We start from the raw sequence: 21,017 nt of genomic DNA on the forward strand, positions 1-21,017 counted from the left end.
ATAGGTTTATTGCAGGAACTGAATTACATAAAGTATAATAATATTTTTTAGACTGTGAAGCTCAATAAAAATGGCAAGTTCTTGTATTACATAGCAGTGACAAGAGATGTCTATTATTTAGGCAGCTGTCCCTCAACAATAATGGTTTGATCCACTATTGGCTTGTCTTGAAGACAGCTTCACTTTTCAGAAAAAGGAAACAAGAACTGCTTCTTTGGTCTTAATTTGATCAAAGAACGTTGTGGTACTGTGGAAATGAAGGGAACCCCAGGAACTTAAAGTAATGAAATCCGCAGGAATAGAGAGAGTCAGTCAAGCTCCACAGCGTGAGGATAGATGATGTCAAGTAATTCAGACTAGTGGTTCTGGAGCCTGCAGGCTAAAGAGAAATACAGCTTGAGAGAGACAGGAGAGTCTAAATATTTTAATTTTAGACCCATTAATGAAGAGGAAAATAGGAGGGGCTTCAAAATTATTGAATATTTACGGAGCCCTTACAATGTACCAGGGCTGTACTGTAGGCTCCACACTAATTTTCCCTTTTAATTTTCACACTAATCTTATGAAGTGCTCTTGAGTAAACTCAAATTCAAATGCAGAAGATGGAGGAAAGAGTTTTAAAACTTAACACAAAACATAAGTAGTCAAAGTTAGTCTATCACATATAAGATGATAAAATGCATGTTTTCAGCTATGTTCAGAGTAAGCAAGACTAAGGAAGGTATTAAGCCACTGCCTGAAATAGGCAATGCAAGATTAACATATAATACAGCTTCATCATAAATATTAAACTCTTTTGTTTCTGTCTTACCCATTAAGGGATGTTCTCCAAATTCTCAAGAATGGACAAAGCATGACTAAAAGGAAAAAAAAATCAAACTAGATGAGGAAATAGCAAGAAAACAATCTCCTTAGTGAGTTTAATTGCCCAAATTCAGGTGAGTTTTATCTTGGGGTACTTGAAGAAAGAAATAGTGGAGCTACTGTCAGTAACATTTAAAAATCACAGAGAACAGAAAGGCTCTAAAAGACCGGGGATAGGCAAATGTTTCCATTCTTATAAAGAAGGGATTCTGAAAACTATAGGCCAGTGAAATTTAGGACAAACCCCCATTGGGTTATAGTGCTCATGTATTTCAGGATTCCCTGGAAAGAAATTATTTGAAGGCAAAATGGATTTACCAGAAATAAGTTATGCCATACATACTCTTTTTTTTCTATACAGTTTCTAAACTGCTAGATCTAAAGAATGCCATGAACTCAATGTATATTGACTTGAGAAGAGAATTTTATAAAGCCATTTATACCTTTTGTAATAATATATAAAAGAATAAGCTAGATAATAGTGCTGTTTGGGGTTGATAAATCACCTGATATAAAGTATTTAGTGGTTTTTGATGAGGCTCTGTTTGGGGCATTGAACTGCTCAACATATCAGTGACTTAGGGGAAGAAATAGACAATACTTTATCATGTTTGCAACTGGCACAAAACTAGAAAAGAGACTGAATGGGTCAGATGCTATCATCAAGGTCGGCAAGGTCTTACCAGGCTGACACAAAGGGTCACAATGAATCAGGTGAAATTTAACAAGAATAGTGGAAAACCATCACTTCAGAATGAAAAATAAATTGCAGAAGTACTGGATGTGGGAGATCTTTCCTAGAAGATCTAATCTAAGTGAGAACCAGCCAGTGTTAATCATAGTGCCTGGTACATACCACGTGCTAAAAACTGTTTTCTGAATGACTGCATGAATGAACAGAGATAGCAATGCACCTATTTTTTAAAAGTTCCTTAAATTTTAGGCTTCATTAATATATACACGTGACCAAACTAAAGAAGATAATAGCCACCCTGTACTCTTAATCATTAGGACCGTATCTAGGAGGCCGTGTCTAGTCCTGGACATGTTTTACAGGGACACCATCAAGTCAGAGGTTATTTTGAAGAGAGTCACCCAGAGCATCCATCTGGGTTCTATTTTTTACTGCATCACAAATCAGAAGTTAAAGAAACTGGAGAACTAAAGGCGCCAGACAGAAGACATGAGATCTATGCAAGCGGCCTTAATATATTTGAAAAATGTCATTTGCTATTGATGATGAGAGGGAATCTGTCTATAGTGCTGAAGAATAAAATTAGGCCATTGGTGGAATTCAGAGGAAACAGATACTGGCTCTGTTTTAGGAAAATGCTGGAGCACTATCCAGAAGTGAGGTGGGTTTCTCTGCAAAGTAATGAGCTCCCTGCTACTGGAAATGTTCTGGTAAAGGCCAACTTTCAATGAAGGGAGTTCTGAAGTGAGAGCTTCAGCTGAATGACTTAGGATGCTAATACGCAGTGATTCTACTAAGGCCAGAGAGTTCTATGCACTCTGAGAAGCTGGTGTGCAGTTCTCGCCTAGAGTTTGACCTTGGGATTCCGTGCACACTCATAACTTCCTTACCTGCCAGTTAGTTGCATAGAATGATAAGCCTAAGACTTTGTTAAAATATAAAACCTTCTGCAGATGTTTAATCTTACTGCCGTGTTTGCTTTCACTGATTGGTTTCTCTTCATTATATGCCTGCACACACGTGTGCATGAGTCAGTATCCTGTAACCTTTACGTTTGTTCAGAACGTCATAAGAAAAGTTTGAAACACACAGACTGTATTTATCACAGCTAGGAGTCATCCAGAGTACATTTAGGAAAAGCAATTTGATGATTTACCTTTTATATGTATTTCAAAAGCATTAATGCTACAAAGACTTAGCTTATAGGGCATACAGATAAATAAGCAAAGGCAAAGAAGAATATCCATCACAAGAGACATTAATGGCATGAAGGCATTTTTTAAATGTGCAATTATTTTTTAAAAAGAGGAAACGTTGACAGCAATGGCTTCCATCGTATATTTAAAAGTGCCAGACAGCAAGGTCATTTGCCAAGCAAAGCAGAAAGCCCTGGACTACCTTCCTGAGTTTGCAGTCCACAGGCCAACTCACTCTGAACTCCTTTTATCATTTCCAGGGCTTTAAAGCTGGCACCCTGTCATTGGCCTGACATCCAATATATAATAATATTTTTGATTACAAGGTCCACTTTTCAAAATCACCTTTTGAAAATTCTTTGCTGAGATAGCAATTTCTCAAATCTTCATTGCTTGGGTTTGCTTTTTCATCTACTGCCGGTCATTTGAGATTTAAACAAGCTGTGCTCCTTGGTTCCTGTATTGTGTTGGTACCCAGGTATGGAAATGTAGCTTTGGGATAAGGCTAGAAAAGTATGCCCCGAATTATCAAGGACAAAAAGATGCAAAGTTTAAAGGAAAAAAGATTTATATAAATAAACCAATTAAACCTGCATCCACATTTTTAAAAAAGATAGAGTTGTGGGTAACAAAAATCAGAGCTGATACCTGAAAACTGTTTTAACTTTTTTTTTTTCATTCACTAAGTAGTCACATTTGGTACTGTCAGATGCTGCAGAGTATGGGAAAATTGGTAAGAAATAGACTTCTGATCCCAGGAGTCTATGCTATGGTAGAGAAGATAAATAAGTACAAATAAATATACTAATGCCTACATTTGTATAGTTTATAGTTTTGTATTTTATTTGATCTTCACTGAAAGCAAGATAAATGGGAAGGGCAAGAATTTTAACTCTTTTTCGTAGTTTGAGAAACTGAGGCTTAGCAAAATTAACTGGCCCAGAGTTACATAACTACTAAGTAGCAGAACCGTGACTGGAATCTGAGTCCTAGAAAAGTACACCCAGTGTTATGGAAACATGAATGACAGCAAGAACTTCCAACCACAGGAAACAAGGAAGGCTTCAGGAAGGAGATTGCATTTGAGCTGCAGCTTCAGACAGGCAGTGATGAAGGAGCCGGAAAGCAGTGAAGAGGGGGAGATCACTGCACAGAAAGAAAAGGATGAGGGAGGTTGAAGAAAGCTGCAGAGGCATGAAAACAGAACAGGGCGATCGAGGTGCCTGGAAGGTTGGGGCCAGTCCTCTGATAAGCTGCTTAGACTGTATTTAGGAGGCACCAGGGTGCTATTGAAGGATTTCATTTGCTTCTGTGCTTGCTTTGATAAGGCAGTAACTTGATGAGAGCAGTTCTAGCAGAGGCTTGAACCGTCAGTCCAAAGAAATGGACAGTGTGCGTGGAAAGAAGAGAAATTTAGTAGGAAGGAGGGTCAGGACCAGGTAGAAGCGCACACAGAGGAGCAGAGCAGAGGACTCCGGAGCTCACGCGAGGGGCACCGAGTCTTCTAAACCAGGCCCAAATCACCAAGCAAATGTGTTTCACAGGACACAGTGTGCAGAACGAGCAATAGAGCTGAAGGTGCTGCAGCTGAAGAAACAGAGTTGTTTTCCTAGCAGGGTGCTCCCGGGCCGGGTCGGGGGCAGACGCGCCTTCCCGTTTCAGGGCGCTGGCTTTGCCCTCCTTCCTGGTGCACAACGAGTGTCTGACTCTCTCTCTACTATTTCCCGGGGGCTTGATTTCCCCTCTGCTGTTTGTGTGTGTGGGGGGGGGGGGGTAAAAGAGGGGGAGGTGAGCCCTGGAAAAGGGGGACTGGGGAGAAGGACGGCACCCACTGCTGATCTCTCCCCTTCCCCACAGTGCTGCCGATGCCGAGGGTCAGAGAAGCCCCCACCCCGAGGGCTGCAGGCTCCTGGGGCAGAGCTTTAGGGCGTTTCCGGACACAGTAGACTGACGTGAAAATGCTGAGTTTCCCGAGCAGCCGCCTGTCTGCCCTCTGGGGTAGTCTTACTGCGCTGAAGATAAAATAAGTATAGAGGCACTGAAGTTAGGAATTTGCAATAAATAAGAAAAATGAAAAATGGAAGCCGGAAGAGAAATAAGAATTATTGGATCAAATATGAAGAATGGTAAATGTCAAGATGCTTGATAAATTTTCTGCTAACAGACATTGTGAAGATGGAAGTTTCCATAATTCTTCTTTTCCTCTTGCCATTGTCATAAGATTCAAAGGCAGGAGGAATTTGTCATTTTGGTGTTGCGTTGGAACAAAAAGCAAGGCCGAAGTACAGACTGCTCTTAAATGAGGGTGTGAACACAATAATAGGGTTTTGCTACCTGGAATAAGAGGTTGGGTTGCCATTCTCAAAACATTCTTATTTTATATATGAAAAGCTTTAAATGCAATTATTTATTCATTGACAGTTTATATTTACAGTGTTTAATGTGTACCTGTTATGTGCAACAGAGTCCACTAGGCACTATTTATAAAATTAAACTCAGCTATTCAATTATGAAAATAAACCGTGGTCCACATGCCCTGTGAAGGCCTGTTAAAAAGCAGGCAGCGTGCCCAAGAAAATATGTTTCCTTTGAATTTCACGGAAATCTGAGTTTATGGAGGAAGACCAAGAGTATTTGTTTTAAACCACTGGTATTCTCTTAAACTGTTAATACAGGGAAAAGAAAGAGGTGGTCATGACTAGAATAAAGAGATATTGAGTACATGTGTGTCTGACCTAATTCAAGTTTGGTGGTCCAAGTGGTATTTTTATTGGCCTATAAAAATTCCAGGTATTTGCAGAACTGTTCTAAATAGGAAAGAAATAGAAGTTTTAAAAAAATTGAATTAGTGCATATGTTTGGGCTCAATTTCCCCCTTCCCAGAGATAGTATATATGCCTCCAATTTCCAGTCATGCAGTTACTATTGCAAGTTCTCACCAATCAATATTAAATAAAAGGGTAAACAGCAGCTTGAAATTATTCAAGAATGTTTACTCTTGTCTCCTTTCTGCTTTCCCACTTCACTTTTTTCTTTTTCTTCATACCACACATATTAAGCCCTACCAATACTCTTCTTGACGAAACACAGTGTGTACTATATTCATAGAAATGCCTTCAAGCTAGCCTGTCTTTCCAGGTCTTACCAAGTATTTTTTCTCCATAAGCAAGTGGTGGTCACCGCAGGGAGAGAAGAGAAGCTCTCCTGTCTCACTCCTCCTTGGCATCTCTCTATGCCACAGAACCAGATTCCAGCTGGCTCTCTCCAGACCAAAAAGCAAATCTAGTCAGAGTTTAGAAGGGATGTGGAAATGAACCTAGAAAGTCTAACGTGGGGAAAGGCTTAAAAATATATCCTTAAAGTAGTAGTGATTTTTTTTTTTTGGTGCAATACTACAATATAAAGAGGTATTCCTGGCCAGCTAAATCATGGTGGCACCAAGTTCGTATTTACACTCAACAGAAGAACTACCTGAGATGATGGTCTGAGTTACTTGCCACAAATCATACAGATTAACAGCAACACAGTTGGTATATGCGTCTGTGATTCTTTTCTTTTTTACTCTTTGCATTATGTAAGTCACGCATGTTTCTTACAGAAAAATTAGGTAATTAAGATCAAGAGGGGAAAAAACCCACACATCATCCATGCAATTATATTAATGATGATACATTTCCTTCTAATGTTCCATGTATGTGTTATATATATACACACATATACAGATGATATGTACATACATGTATAAGCATATATACATACACACATTTTTTTAATGAATGGAGCTATACTGATTTATAATCTTTTTTCCCTTAACAAAATACTGGGAATGTCTTTTCAAGTTTATAATGTTTTATTTATTGTATTTCTTTATATTTTATGTTTGTACCATAATTTAGGTAGTCATATCTCTGTTTTTAGACATATATGTTGTGCCAAATATTTGTTATAATAAATATTTCTGTGATGAACATTCTTATCCATGCATCTTGGTGCTTTCTAAAAAGTTGCCTTAGTTTCAGTCCCTTAAAAGTGACATTACTGGATCTGTACATGTTCAAGGTTCTGATACAAATCACTAAGTTGCCGTCCAGAAAAGTCCTACCACTATACTCTCCCACTAGGATATGTGAAGGTTTTCTACCCAGGGGCAGCTGAAGACTTTGACTCAGACCTGTGGAGCTGCCATGATGTGTTTAGTACCTCAGTTATCCAGCCACATTTACAATCAACCATCCCACGTTCTTCCTGGAATTATTTCTAGTGACAATTATGAGTCATGAGTAGTACTTGAGGATAGACCTGAAAGTGTTTTTGGTGGACTCACTTAGACTTTGGGAGCAGGTCACCTTGGTCTATATAGCAAACCGTGGCCAATGGGCTTCATTCACAAAAGGTGAATGGTTTTCATGTCAGGGCCTAGTTTATTAGGAGCAATAATGGAACAAAAATTTTTAAATTCATATAAATTTCCATGTAATGAGCTTAAGAAAATATATGAATAGTTACCTGCCTAGAAAAACAAACAGAAAACAAAGTATTGAATTGAATCTTCCCCCTAGTCCTTCTTTTGCAACTGTGGATACTTAGTATTTTCTGAGAATTGCTAAATTTGGAGATGGGTAACAGAGACAATATGACAATTTGACATATGCCTAAAAAGGGTCTCTCAGTGGGTAGGGTAGGCATTCTTCTCCACCCCCTCACCCCACCCCCACCCGAGATGGCTCCTTCTTCTGTTTTGCTTGTTGTCTGCTCATTTTTGCTTGTTGTCTGCTTATTATTTTTGTTTTTTTGCTCTTTGTCTGCTTGTTGTCTGTTCTTTCTTTAGGAGGAACAGGAAGCTGAACCTGGGGCTCCCATATCAGAGACAGGCATTCAGCTGCTTGAGACACATCTGCTCCCTGCTTGTCTGTTTTTGCTCGTTTTCTGTTTGCTGTTTGCTCATTGTCTTGTACATTTTTTTGCTCGTTGTCTGCTCTTTGTTTAATTGTCTATTTAGGACTGGAAACCAAACCCGGGACCTCCCGTGTGGGAGGCGGGTGTTCTACTGCTTGAGCCGCATCTGCTCCCCGCTCAGGCATCCTTTTAGCGAATGAGCCAGAACTGGCTTTGAGACCATGCACATTCAGGTTCACATTCTAGTCCTGCTACTTACTGTCTTAATGCAACTTCCTGTACCCAGCTGAACTTCATTTTCCTCACCTGTAGTGATTCCAATCTCATAGAATTGCAGCAAGTCGGAAATAAGTATTTAAAACAACTAAGGACAGTAGCAAATCCCATGGGAGTGCTCAGGAAATGGTGAATTAATCAATTTGTGCCCTCAGGAGCTTATGATTTCCTTAGAGTTTAGTTGACTTTTGAGGGCCTTATTCTTGCTCATTGTTCTTATTACTATCTGAAATGATATTGTTTATTTTATTTTATTTTTTTTAAAGATTTATTTATTTATTTCCTTTCCCTCCCCCACCCCAGTTGTCTGTTCTCTGTGTCTATTTGCTGCGTCTTGTTTCTTTGTCCGCTTCTGTTGTTGTCAGCGGCACAGGAATCTGTGTCTCTTTTTGTTGCGTCATCTTGCTGTGTCAGCTCTCCGTGTGGGCAGCACCATTCCTGGGCAGGCTGCACTTTCTTTCGCGCTGGGCGGTCTCCTTACCGGGGGCACTCCTTGCACATGAGGCTCCCCTACGCAGGGACACCCCTGCATGGCACGGCACTCCTTGCGCGCATCAGCACTGCGCATGGGCCAGCTCCACACGGGTCAAGGAGGCCCGGGGTTTGAACTGCGGACCACCATGTGGTAGATGGACACTCTAACCACTGGGCCAAGTCCGTTTCCCAATATTGTTTATTTTTTAATTTGCTACTGTTGTCTGTCTCTCCATCAGCATAAAAGGTCCTCGAGGGGCAGGGAGTGGGTCCTTTCGCCACTGTATTACCAATGCCTAAACGGTGCCTGGCACAAAGAAGATATAGAATCAACATTTATAGTAACAACCTGCTCATGTTCTTTCCAGTGATGCAGTCTTATGAACAAAAGGTTGTTCAGTAGAGTATCCCCCACCCTTGTCTTTTCACACCCATCATCGGTCTGTCCTTGATTCCAGCCATCCTTCGTTACCTGAAGAATGATGGGAAGATTCACTTGGTGGTTTTCAACAACCTACAACTGGCAGACGGGAGGCGGCACCGGATCCTCCTGAGGCTGACCAACTTGCGTCAAGGGGCTGGCTCCATAGAACTCTACCTGGACTGCACCCAAGTGGACTCCATTCACAATCTCCCCAGAGCCTTTTCTGGCCTCTCCCAGAGTCCTGAGTCCATTGAATTGAGGACTTTCCAGAGGAAGGCACAGGTAGGAACCAACAAGACCACGACCTGAAGTAGAGAAAGGGGCTGCCAAGACTGCCAAGACAGAGCAGTGCCCTGAGGGAACTATCTTGGCTCATGGAGTGCCTGTTCCCTTCTGAGCCCAGTGGGCTTAAGTCTGTCTCCATTTTAGAATTACCCAGGCAACTAAAAACAATACTCATACAGGGCCCACACACAAGTCCAACTGAACCAGAATCTGTCGGGGTAGGTATTATTTAAATACTGACTCTAATGTGAGCCATTTTACTTTAGGTGATAAATAGAGTCTCTTCAGATACAATTGTAAAGTTAGAAAACAGTAGCAAGATTAGAAATTGCTGTGTTAGAGAGGGTTATCTATGTTATGTATTTTCAATCTTTCTGTACTGTTATTTTTTTAATGAAAATTAAAAAACATATTTGGAAACTGCCAAGCACTAGGAACTATAGTTTTCACAGATCTTGTTAGAATAGCCACTAAAAAGGGAACTTCTTGCCAGCCTAGTTCCATGTGATCTCTAAATTCCCCTCCATTTTCTCTTGTTTTATATTGTGCCGATGTTGTATATTTCATTATATCATTGCACCTGCTGTAGAAATTGCAGCTTACATTTCTTTCAGATTTTTTTGTGATAAGAAATGCTTTCTTTCCTGTAAATAACTAGTATTCTTTGTTATTTTCAATAATTATAACTCTAACTGGTCATAGTTCCTGAATTTCGTCTGCTACCAAAGTCAATGCCAATCTCAGTAACCATGTCATGTTCTTCTGTTGTGGCCAGTAATATTGGCATCTTCTCTCTTCTAATCCTCAGCCTCTGAAATGAGAATTTCCATTTTGTTATTTCATTATATGTGTTTTAGTTACAAAGAGATAGAGTATAAGCAATAATTTCCATTACAACTAGGAATGACTGAGAAGGTTTAGATAATATTTTTAAAACTATATTAATCTTCCCTGGAATTTTGTACTTGAACAACTGCAAGCATTTTTAAGCAGAAATTCTAAGAAAGCTCAAATCCCAGGATTTTGTTTTGTTTTGTTTTTGCAGAGTCCAATATATATGGTGAAATATAATGAACAGAGATACACCAAGCCTCATTAGAGTCCCTATACTAGCCCAAGTAATCGAAATGACAGATATTGTATCGCTGACCATTTCATAAATTAGTGCCCACCATCAAATAAGTCAATTTCTGAAAGCCAAGAGTCAGCCATGGAAAAGTCAGAAACTATCCTTATTGGAATTTCCTCACAAACTCTACCTCTTAGACTATCAGCAGGGACCGTAGCAATCTGTCTTTATAGTCACCTGAGCACTGACTCTGTGTTAGGCACATTCCAGGCATTAGGGAGACATTGGGATAGTATGCGAGCAAAACCAGCCCTGACCTTCCTCCATGGAGCTTGCAGTCTGATGTCCAACACAACATCTGTTACATAGCTCGTGTTGCACACATCTTAACAGAGGTAAACTGAAAAACAGAATTCTTCTGAGAATGCTTATTAGCATGCTCATTTCTAAAATATGTATAACCTTTTGTTGGCAGTTATGTAAACTGTTTTTTGTCATGTGTATCTATAGTAAAAATCAGCATAATTTACAAAATTAAGAGGTGAGGAGATTGACTTGTGACTAACAATATATGATTGCTATCTACCAGTAATGTAAAATATAGCCCCAACTGTTTACTAATCATAGATTATACTGTTTATTAGTCTCATAACCCAAGAAAATCAGAGACTTTGCTCAAGCCTAGAGCTAAAACAATACTGCTTAAAATTAGGATCAATACTTTCTTTATTCTAATCTAAACACCATAAATTTTGGACAACTCATCAGGTAATTTTTGCTACAAAATTGATGTCTACTGGGAAGGAAAACTGCCTTTCCTTTTGTCAGTCACTTTGATGAACACTCAGTCCAAATTAGATGCCAGCATCTGTCCTAAGTTGCTAGTTACGTCTGTATTTGCTTCAACAGAACTGGCAGGCTTTAGGAAAAATATGAACCCACAAAATTATATAAGATTTCAGTGTCCAAGTATCCATGGCTACTACACTATGAAAATTATGTGGCTATGGTAGCACATTGACGTTTGAACCATGTCAGCAGTGTTTGTTATGAATGTGATTTCTTCCAGGACTTCTTGGAAGAACTGAAGCTGGTGGTGAAAGGCTCGCTGTTCCAGGCGGCCAGCCTGCAAGACTGCTTCCTGCAGCAGAGCGAGCCACTGGCTGTCACAGGCTCAGGTGGGGCCGGGCAGTTTGCACACCTTTAGCAACCCAGGCAAACTCCAGGGCTGCCGAACGGGCTGGGTCGTATCACCCAAAGGCAGGCTGTCAGCAGAACAGCTCGAAAGGCTGTATTTACAGAGATCAAGCTCCCATGCCAAAAGTCCAGGGCAAGGAATATTTTTGTTGCTCTTTTATGTGTATAACTCCCAAGAATTTGGGCTGACTAGCCAGTAGCATTTTATCAGGATCATTACCTCTGAGAAGAATTAGTCACATTACCCCAATTCAGATGACAAGATGATTCTCTGGGGCATCATCTGTCTTCGCGTCTCTGTGGAAGTGACTGTCCCTGGTTGAACGTGCCTCCCCTTTTGCTCTTCCTACAGGGGACTTTAACCGACAGTTCTTGGGGCAAATAACCCAACTAAACCAGCTACTGGGAGAGGTGAAGGATCTTCTGAGACAGCAGGTAACAAACAGGACGTAGCATCAGGGAAGTTCAGTCTTGTTAGAGCTCTTTGTGCCAGCTGGGGGAGCTGCAGGCCGGCAAAGGCAAGGAAGGGAGCCCAAAGGCAGGCCTCAGGTGGTCCCCCACAGCCCACCACCCCAGGCGGGGCTCTGCTAGGAGGGCTCTGGAGACAAGAAGCTTGCAATGAACACACCATGACTCCAAGCAGAGTGAGAGGCATCAAGGAGTACTTCTGGCATTACTTAAGAAATGTTGCCTAACTTGCTGCACATGGATTCTCTTATTCCTGGATTATATATCAGGTACTCCTTTTCAATCTTTTCTCCCCCTTGCCATTTCTAAAGGTCAAGGAAACATCATTTTTGCGAAACACCATCGCCGAATGCCAGGCTTGCGGTAAGTGATTTTCTAGTAACTGGCTTGCTCTGAGTCAGATGAGCGGGTGCAGACTGAGGAAGGGCCTGGGGTGAGGAAGGCTGGCTGTGGTTTCTGGGAGATCAGCACAGCACCGGAGGGAAGGGAGGAGAAGTTCATCGGGAAACAAAATTTCGTTTAGTCTCTGGTGTGTTGTTCCAGTGGTGAACAAGCCTATGGGCTATTGCTTTTCTCTAGGTCCTCTCAGCTTTCAGTCTCCAACCCCGAACACACTGATGCCCCCAGCACGCCCATCACCCCCAGCCTCCCCGGCACCCCCAGCCTCCCCACCTCCCCTGAAGCGCTGGTGTGACTCCAACCCCTGTTTCAGAGGCGTCCGATGTACTGAAACCAGAGAGGGCTTTCAGTGTGGGCCCTGCCCGGAGGGCTACACGGGAAATGGGATCACCTGTTCTGATGCTGATGAGGTAAAGTTACATTAGATGGGGAAGTGGCCAGCTACGGGCCTTACACACCCTAACAGAGAAAGCTAATGGAAAAAGAAGCCCCCTGATGAGTAAGGGTTGACTTAGTTGTCCTCAGGCTACATCAAAACTACTTCCTTTTGAATCTGTACAGACCATAAGCTGGGTTGGGAATGGGTGTGAAGGAGCTCTCTTCTGTGTTTCCGCCTCTTCCGCCTGCCCGTGTTGATGCTGAGACTTCTGCTTTTACTTAAATGTCTGCATTGATTATTTCTCTCGAGCAGTCTGTATTACAACTTTGGTTTTTCCATGCTTTTGCAAACATGGGAGGAGGAGGACCCTGTTGTAAGGGTATGTTTCAAGGGTGACAACTGATTTCTTCAGACTTCCTAAAAATAGAGGAGCAGAAGGGAGTCTCACACCAACAAAACCTGTTGAGGAGGCCTTATAAACTGTGAGTAACCACACCTGTGGTCCCCAAAAGAGCCCAGGGATGGAGCCAGACAGAACTCATACGGCAAATCCGGGGTTTTTCAGCCAGCAGAGCTTCACAAAGAGACTGTTCTAAATGATCAGCCAGTTGCTAGTCCAGTCTCAAAACAGTCAGCTGCCACTAGATGGGGCATTACCCTTCCACCTAGCCAGAGGAAGGCTGGAAGAAGTCAAGAGAAGCATGCAAGGAGCTTCTGTACATACTGACACCCACAGGGCTCCTGTAGGCTCATGATAATACTTGCTCGTTTGCTTGGCTGATTATCTCCCCAGATTGTAAGCAATTAAGATGGTCTCCAGTAATCCCTCAATTGTAGAAACATCTGCACACATTTCACAGAACTGCATCTGGTTTTTATCTGAGCTGGAATTTTCCTCCTTTTGAAAGAGCAGAAAGTGGTTGTGTTTTTTACATTAGCTGAAGTGGTTTTAAAAAAATATCAGAACCGATCTACCTTGAGAGAACCTCGGAATAGCCATTGACGTCATAGGGCACAAAGGCAGGGACACAGGTACTGATGAATCAAATCTTACTGAAGAAACAAATGCCCTAGCTTTGTTTACTTGAGTCCTTTTCATTTGAGCAGCTGGTTAATATATCTGGATTCATCTAACACCCAGTTGGTAAGTGTTCAGGAGTGCTGTCTTCTCACAGAGATTTTTAAATTCCAAGTTTAAATATCAAGGAGCTTACACTGGAGGTAGACTGATCAGCATTATGGATCCTTCCAACTGGAATGTGCCATTATTCTATAATATAGCAAAGCCCAGAATCTGTGGGTCAGGGATTCAATGGATAACTGAAGTTGGAAGACTTTATTTTCTTTTTATCGTGAATTCCACCAAAAAATGGTCCAGTCAATAAGTAAGCATATATAAGTAGATGAATGAAAATTTGAGAGTGCATAAACCATGTGGCTAAAGACTTTGAACTCTTTTGGGTTCTCTAGTGCAAATACCATCCCTGCTACCCAGGCGTGCGCTGCGTGAACTTGGCTCCCGGTTTCAGATGTGAAGCTTGCCCAGTGGGCTTCACAGGGCACATGATGCAGGGTGTTGGGATCAATTTTGCCAAGTCAAACAAGCAGGTAGGCTGAAGTCATGGTTTGTCTATTCATTTTTTTTTTTCTAGTTACCTACAGAACACCTCTTGGTTGGTTCCTTTACCCTATTTGGGCACTCAGTGCCATGCTGAATATCATGAGGTACAATGGGAAGATTAGGCAATATTTCACTTCATGTCTAAGTATATATGTTCATAACATTCAGAAAGTAGGGAGCAATTAGATTGGAATAATAGTGTATCACTGTAAAACAAAAAACAGAGAATGGGATAGTACAGAGTAGAAGGCACGATTTCAGGCTGATTTTGTTGATAGCCATTGAACATTTTATTCTGCAGAATAAATGATTGAGAATCGGTAAACAAACAAAAGCTTTGATAAATTAGTTCACTTTTATATTCATTGTTTCCAATCAGTAGCTGCTTTTGAGATGAGAGGATTATAAGGGTAGAAATAATCCCTTGAGGAAATCTTCCGTTATTCTTATATAAGTTATAAATTGTCATAAAGCACTTGAGTACTTTGTGACAGTCTCCATTTATTTTCAAATGTTCTGCTATATCCTGGTCCCTTATTTAACAGACTGACTGTGAAATTCTTTTTGATGTTTTCAGCCCTTAAAATGGTTGGTCTATAAATATATTTTACTACCTTAGGGAAATTATTAGCTTTGAAGTAGGGCAGGGGCTCTTTATTTTCTAACTGCCTATTAAAAGACTCTAGAGGGCATCATTGTTTAGACTAGCAAAGGGAGGAAGCTAGACATATAGGAATGACAAGAAACTATTAGAGTAATGACCCAAAGTTTATCTTTGTCTCCTCTAAAGACAAAATCTCGAAGTCTAAACCAAGGGGAAGAGAAAAAATGAAAAAGAAGGTGTGTTATGTAGGCCAATAAAGAGTATTTCCCAGTGGATTTCCAAGAACAGCATAGACTGAACTGAAGTAGCTACCTCACTAAAATTTAACAACAAATTTTAATGCACTACCAATATCAAAAGAAATAAAGGGAAATATGCAGTTTCCAGAAACAAAGAAGGAACTCAGAGTCAGAGCTGTGAGTGGAGGCTGAATCCACAGTAGCTCATGAGAGGTGGGAGCTAGATGTAGGTCCTAGGAGTGGGAGCTGGGGTTTTAATGCCTATGTTGATGTAGCAGATATAGTCTTGGACACTTTACAAAAATGTTGAAATCCCTGTATAAAGACAGGAGCCTCAGAGAGGTACCCTACCCGTTACAAGACTGGAAAAATTTTACTAGTCCCAAGAAACAACATGGAAGCTTGACTTTAGCTTTAGGACACAGTGGGCAAAAATGGAAATTGCCTGCAACAATTAAAAAGCTTGTACCATAAATAGTTGTGCAACCCAAGTCTATGTTACTCATATGATGCAGAAACACAAGCCAAAATATTAACATAGAAACCAGTCTTGGAGCAGTAAAATCCCCAGGGCCCTGGTTCAAACAAAGTCATACTACTTTACGAAGATACTCCAAAACTCAAGGCCAGTGGAACACTCAAAGGCAAAGGCAGCATCACTGAGGATGAGCTTATAAACAAAAATGGCAATTTATATGAAGAAACCACCATGAGGAAACATGATAAATATAAAGTAAGTTTAATAGTATAAAGAGATCAAAGATGGAATAGATACCATAATTAAAGAATAGGGCAATGCAAAAAAAAAAAGGGCAAGTTTGAGAAACAACCTAATAAAACTTTATTAATTAAAAATATAATCATTGAAATAAAAAACTCAGAGGGGAAAACAGATTAGACATAGCTAACAGAGAATTCATGGACTAGAATATGAATCTAAGGAAATCATCGGGAACGCAGCACAGAAAGATAAAGATAGAAACTATGAATGAGATTTGAATATTCATTAGATGGTATTAATGAGAAAGCCCATTGTAATTCCAAAAAGAGAATAGAAAGCATAAGAGTGGAGGGAAACTGAGAATTTTCCAGAATTGAAGGAAGGGCTCCTCAGAGAAGTACACTGAATCCCAAGCAGGATAAAGAAGAGTTTTCCTGAGATAAAGGTTGTGGATTAACTGTGGAAGTTACCTTCTCTGAGCAACTTTAAATACCATGTAGGGAGAAGCAGATGTGGCTCAAACAGTTGGGCTCCTGTCTACCATATAAGAGGTCCAGGGTTCAATGCCTGGGACCTCCTGGTGAAGGCGGGATGGCCCGCAAGCCAGGATGGCCCTCACAGCGAGCTGGTCCACACAGAGTGCCAGCCCACGAGGGGTGCCGCCCTGAGCAGGAGTACCGCCGCCCTCAGAAATGCCAGCTGACTCAGAGAGCTGGCACAGCAAGATGAAGCACCAAAAAGAGACACAGCAGAGCGACAGTAAGAAATTTAGCATACCAGGGAGTTGAGGTAGTGCCAGAGAATGATCACCTCTCTCCCACTTGGGAAGATCCCAGGATCAGTTCCCAGAGCCGCCTAATGAGAATACAAGCAGACACAAGAGAACACACAGAAAATGGACACAGAGAGCAGACAATGGAGAGAGGGGAGAGAAACAGATAAATACATCTTTAAATAAATAAACAAATAAATAAATACCATGAGGTAACCCCCATTTGAAATTGGATTGAAATTGGCAGAAGGCAAAAGAAATGTCTAAAATGACCCTTAGACTACCATTCTATTGAAATTCTATCTTTACTTCACACACAGATATCAAACCAAACGAAAATTTATTTGCATTTCTATTTAAATAAGATGTCTCTCTAAACTTTTTTTGTACCAGATCTGCACTGATATTGATGAGTGTCGAAATGGAGCATGTGTTCTCAATTCTATTTGTGTTAACACTTTGGTAAGTGTTTCTCATAATTGTTGTTCTCAAAGCACAATCAGCTATTAAACAAATGTATGTTTATGAATCATAACCCCAAACATATATAGAATGTCCAGGCATAATATAATAATATTGCAGAAGAAGGACAAACATTTGGTTGAAAATCAGTTTTTCATATGCATTTAAATCATAAGTAATTTAGTTTTTTATATAACAGTAATTTTTTAAGTTCCAGGTTTGTTCTTTATCCTCTATCAAACTTGCAACATTAGGCACTTAAATATTTATTGAATAAAATGTGGCTATCATCCTTGTGTTTTAAAAATGTGAAAAGCATGATGGGAACGAGTGTTGTTGGGGGGGGAGAGGGGGGGTGGGGGGGGGTTGAATGGGACCTCACATATATATTTTTAATGTAATATTATTACAAAGTCAATAAAAAATAAAAAAATTTAAAAAAAAATGTGAAAAGCTTGTTAGTTTATATTTAGTATTTCAGAAAGCATTTCACTGGTGACTGTAAGAACAGTGTTCTTTTTTTCATAAAATGCTTCAGAAGTAATTTGTAATAAATGTAAATTCTTTACACTTAGGGGATAGTTAGCTCATTTAAATATTAAATAAGTTTCATCTCTGAAAAGTCCTACCAATTATTTCCAAGATGGACAATAGCGCTAACTTACCATACATGCCTGGGGAAATTGTTTCATCTCTAGTTTCTCTAGTTTCCTTGTATGTAGAAGTACTTCACAAATTTCATGTCATTCAATGTAATCCTCATAACCACTATACAAATAAGCACTATTCTTACCCCCATTCTCCTGTTGAAGAAATGGAGGCACAGAATAGTTAAACAACTAGGCTACAGCCACACGTCTTGTAACACTTCCAGTCTGACTGCAAAGGTTGCATTTTTATCCACCACACTATATTGCCTAAGACGTATTGTTACTTAGTGCAAAAGGAAGTAAGTGCAATGAATTGTCAAAGTGTTTGGCTGGTATATATAGTTAATAAAAGCTAAGTAGATTTAGTATTTAAAGTCTCCCCTGGGAGCCCTTTGGCATACAGAGAAGGTCTTCGATGGCCTCTACATGTGAGGCAAGGCCACCACCACCTGTCTTGTGGGTGACACGCTACACAACTCTAGGAGGCCCCACTCTCATTGCAGTCTGTGCAAGGGTACTGTGCAACCTGTACAACTGTCAGTGGCAGTCTTAACGAGTGATTTATAAACAGGGAAAGGAAAATAAGTGAAACTCATCAAGAGTCCTGACGTGACTTCCTCTTTTCTTACTTCCCACTAAATTATTCAGCCTAATTCAGTTCAGCGATCATTAAGCGACTTTTATGTGTAAAGCACAGTATGTGGCAATATAAAAAAATAATAGTCATAGTCCTACCCTCTCAAGGAACTCACAAGCAAATGATATGAGGATATGGTGTGTTCAAAAAAACTATAAGAAGTTTAGTGTTGCTAAAGCATAATTTGTAAAGCAGAAAGTAAAAAAAAAAAAAAAAAAAAATGCCATGCAGCCTAGCTTGAAAGCCCTTGAACTCATTCATTCATTCTGCACATGTTTATCAAGGACTGACTCTGTTCAGACACTGTTCTAAGCCCCAGGGATAGAGCTTGGACAAAACAGAGAAAAATCTCTGTCCTCTGGGAATTTATTTTTAAAGATGCCATTTTAAGGCCTTTGGGGTTCTCCCAGATTCTTCCAACTGGGGTTCCTGGAGAGCATTAGCATCTACAGAAAATTATTTGAGGTGCTGTTTTCTCAGTTCTCCCCAGAATAGTATGACTTGTCCATTCCAGATGCATAGGGGATAAGTTAATTCATTACGTACAAAGGATGCTTTAGACTAGGCTCTAGGTCTTAGTTGTCCCAGGGAACCAGGTGAAAAAGGCAGTATACACCCTGGGAATTCAAAGGGAAAGGTCTTAAACAAAGGAATGATAGGGACAGTTTTTCATCTCAGCCGGATCTCTCCAGAAGTCTTGTGGATAATGGATTTGAGGAGGCAAGACAGGGAGACCAGCTAGGAGGCTATTGCAGGAACCCAGAAGACTGGTGACAATGGCTAAGTAATGCTCATGGTGAAAGAGCTGTACTGGAGGGGTGGCTGGGGGCGGGGGTAAGAGTGTGAATTGTCAGTATTTGATGATTAATTCAAGTGAAGGGGGAGGGGTGGAGAGTGTCAGTATGGCACTGATCTATGGCTATAGTTTGGTAATTCAGGGAATCAGGCAGTCTAGGAGGGTGAGGACGCTTCATGGGAGAAATGGAAAATTCATACACCACAAAAATGAAGGAGTAGGCAAAGGAAAAGGAGCAGAAACCACAAAAAGGAGAGAGCTGACAACATTTCAGATGAGGCTGATAGTTCAAGAAAGATCATTGAGAAACATCCTTTGGACTTGGCAATGAAGAGGCCATGTATGGCTAAAATCACTGTATGCTTTAAATAGGTGAATTTTTGGTATGTAAATTTTATCTCCATAAAACTGTTTAAAAATAAGAGGGGGAGGGGGCGGGCAGTCCTGCCTGGAGGGGAAGCACAGGCAGCTCATTTGCCAGTTTCCTTCATAGCAGCCTACCTCATCAAGAATTCTCAATGCAAGCCACCGCACCACGCATTGAATGCCTGCTCCTTTGTCAATTGTAAAGGAGCCATTTTTTTAAACATTTTTTTAAAGTCTACAAAACTTACTTTTTAATCAAATCATCCCCTTGTTCCCAGAATAAAGCCTCTCACTCCACTTCCCAGGACTTCATTGGAACCTTCAGCCCTTTCTCCTGTGCCCTGCACAGTGGAGCTGCCAAGTAAAAGTACCCTTGGCTCCCCACCCAGCTTTCTACCTTCAGTTCTCTTCCTTCGGTGTCTACATGGCCTGCCGCAGCTTCCAACCCAATGGTGATTTCACCATCATTCACACAATCTTAAAAGATGTAGATGTGCAGAAGCAGGCAAGGATCTCAGTCCTGGCATTGTTGAGTACATTTAAAAATAAAATAGCAGTACCTTTACTCAAAGTTTGAGCTCCTGGCTCTCACCTTTATCTTTCTTCCCTACAGGGATCTTATCGCTGTGGGCCTTGTAAACCAGGGTACACTGGTGATCAGACAAGGGGCTGCAAAACTGAAAAAAGCTGCAGAAATCCAGAACTGAATCCTTGCAGTGTGAACGCACAGTGCATTGAAGAGAAGCAGGGCGATGTGACATGCGTGGTAAGTTGTTTACTTGCATTATCATTTTTCCTCTTCCATTTTAAATGCCCACCACTCACTGGTTTCTACCAGCTTCAGGGTAAAAGTACTCAAAAATGAAAACATTGCAATCAAAATGAACTTAGAATGTAATAGTAACAGGGTCAACTGAGCTTGTGGGAGAGCAATCTGAAGCACATCTAAACATATCAGCTGCCTTTTTTTTCTTCTTGGTCATTGTTCAACACTGTTCACTTGGGCACCTCAGTGGTGATTTTTCTAGATGGAGTCCCAGCTCCCAAGCACCTTCTGAGGGAAGGACCTAAGAAGTGAGCAGTAGGGCGGAGAAGGATCTTCCTTCCCTGCTTATCCTCTACTGCCCTGTCTACCAGCTGGCCAACTGGCCCTACCCTTAAGACCTCCAGTCAAAAAGTCTGGCCTGATTCTAGAGGAGTGGGTCACAGTAAAGAGGTGGTGGATTTGTATACTCTCAGAGAGAAACCTCCTGTCTCCCACAGGTGACTGAGGGGACTGAGGGGGCCATTCTCTCCACCTCACCCAGCTCAGTTACTGTTCACCATTCCTGTGCATTCCCCAGCCCTGGAGCCAGATCCGAGGAGGAGGTGTGAAGAGGAGGAGGCAGGGAAGAGACCAGGCCATCAGGCTTGACGTCAGTCTCGCCCCCAGTGGGTGTAGGGGCCCTTTGTGGAGAAGAAAGCTCATTCCTGCCATCCAGCCTCCAAATCCCAGGCTCCCAGTCTGTCCTTGGGGATCCTAGGGATT

The 21,017-nt window shown here is 41.0% G+C and overlaps 1 protein-coding gene across 1 annotated transcript in view; it reads left to right on the forward strand.

Moving 5' to 3' along the window:
- The window catches only part of THBS4 (thrombospondin 4), a 45,743-nt gene that overhangs the window by 10,947 nt on the left and 13,779 nt on the right, over positions 1–21,017 (forward strand). The window contains exons 3-10 of the mRNA XM_004455893.4: positions 8,859–9,106; positions 11,248–11,356; positions 11,728–11,810; positions 12,155–12,206; positions 12,423–12,652; positions 14,092–14,229; positions 16,972–17,040; positions 20,103–20,255. Of these exons, the coding sequence (XP_004455950.1) occupies positions 8,859–9,106; positions 11,248–11,356; positions 11,728–11,810; positions 12,155–12,206; positions 12,423–12,652; positions 14,092–14,229; positions 16,972–17,040; positions 20,103–20,255 (1,082 nt within the window). The remainder of the gene's footprint in view (positions 1–8,858; positions 9,107–11,247; positions 11,357–11,727; positions 11,811–12,154; positions 12,207–12,422; positions 12,653–14,091; positions 14,230–16,971; positions 17,041–20,102; positions 20,256–21,017) is intronic.

The sequence above is a fragment of the Dasypus novemcinctus genome, chromosome 2 (genome assembly GCF_030445035.2).
Source record: "Dasypus novemcinctus isolate mDasNov1 chromosome 2, mDasNov1.1.hap2, whole genome shotgun sequence".
Lineage (NCBI taxonomy): Eukaryota > Metazoa > Chordata > Mammalia > Cingulata > Dasypodidae > Dasypus > Dasypus novemcinctus.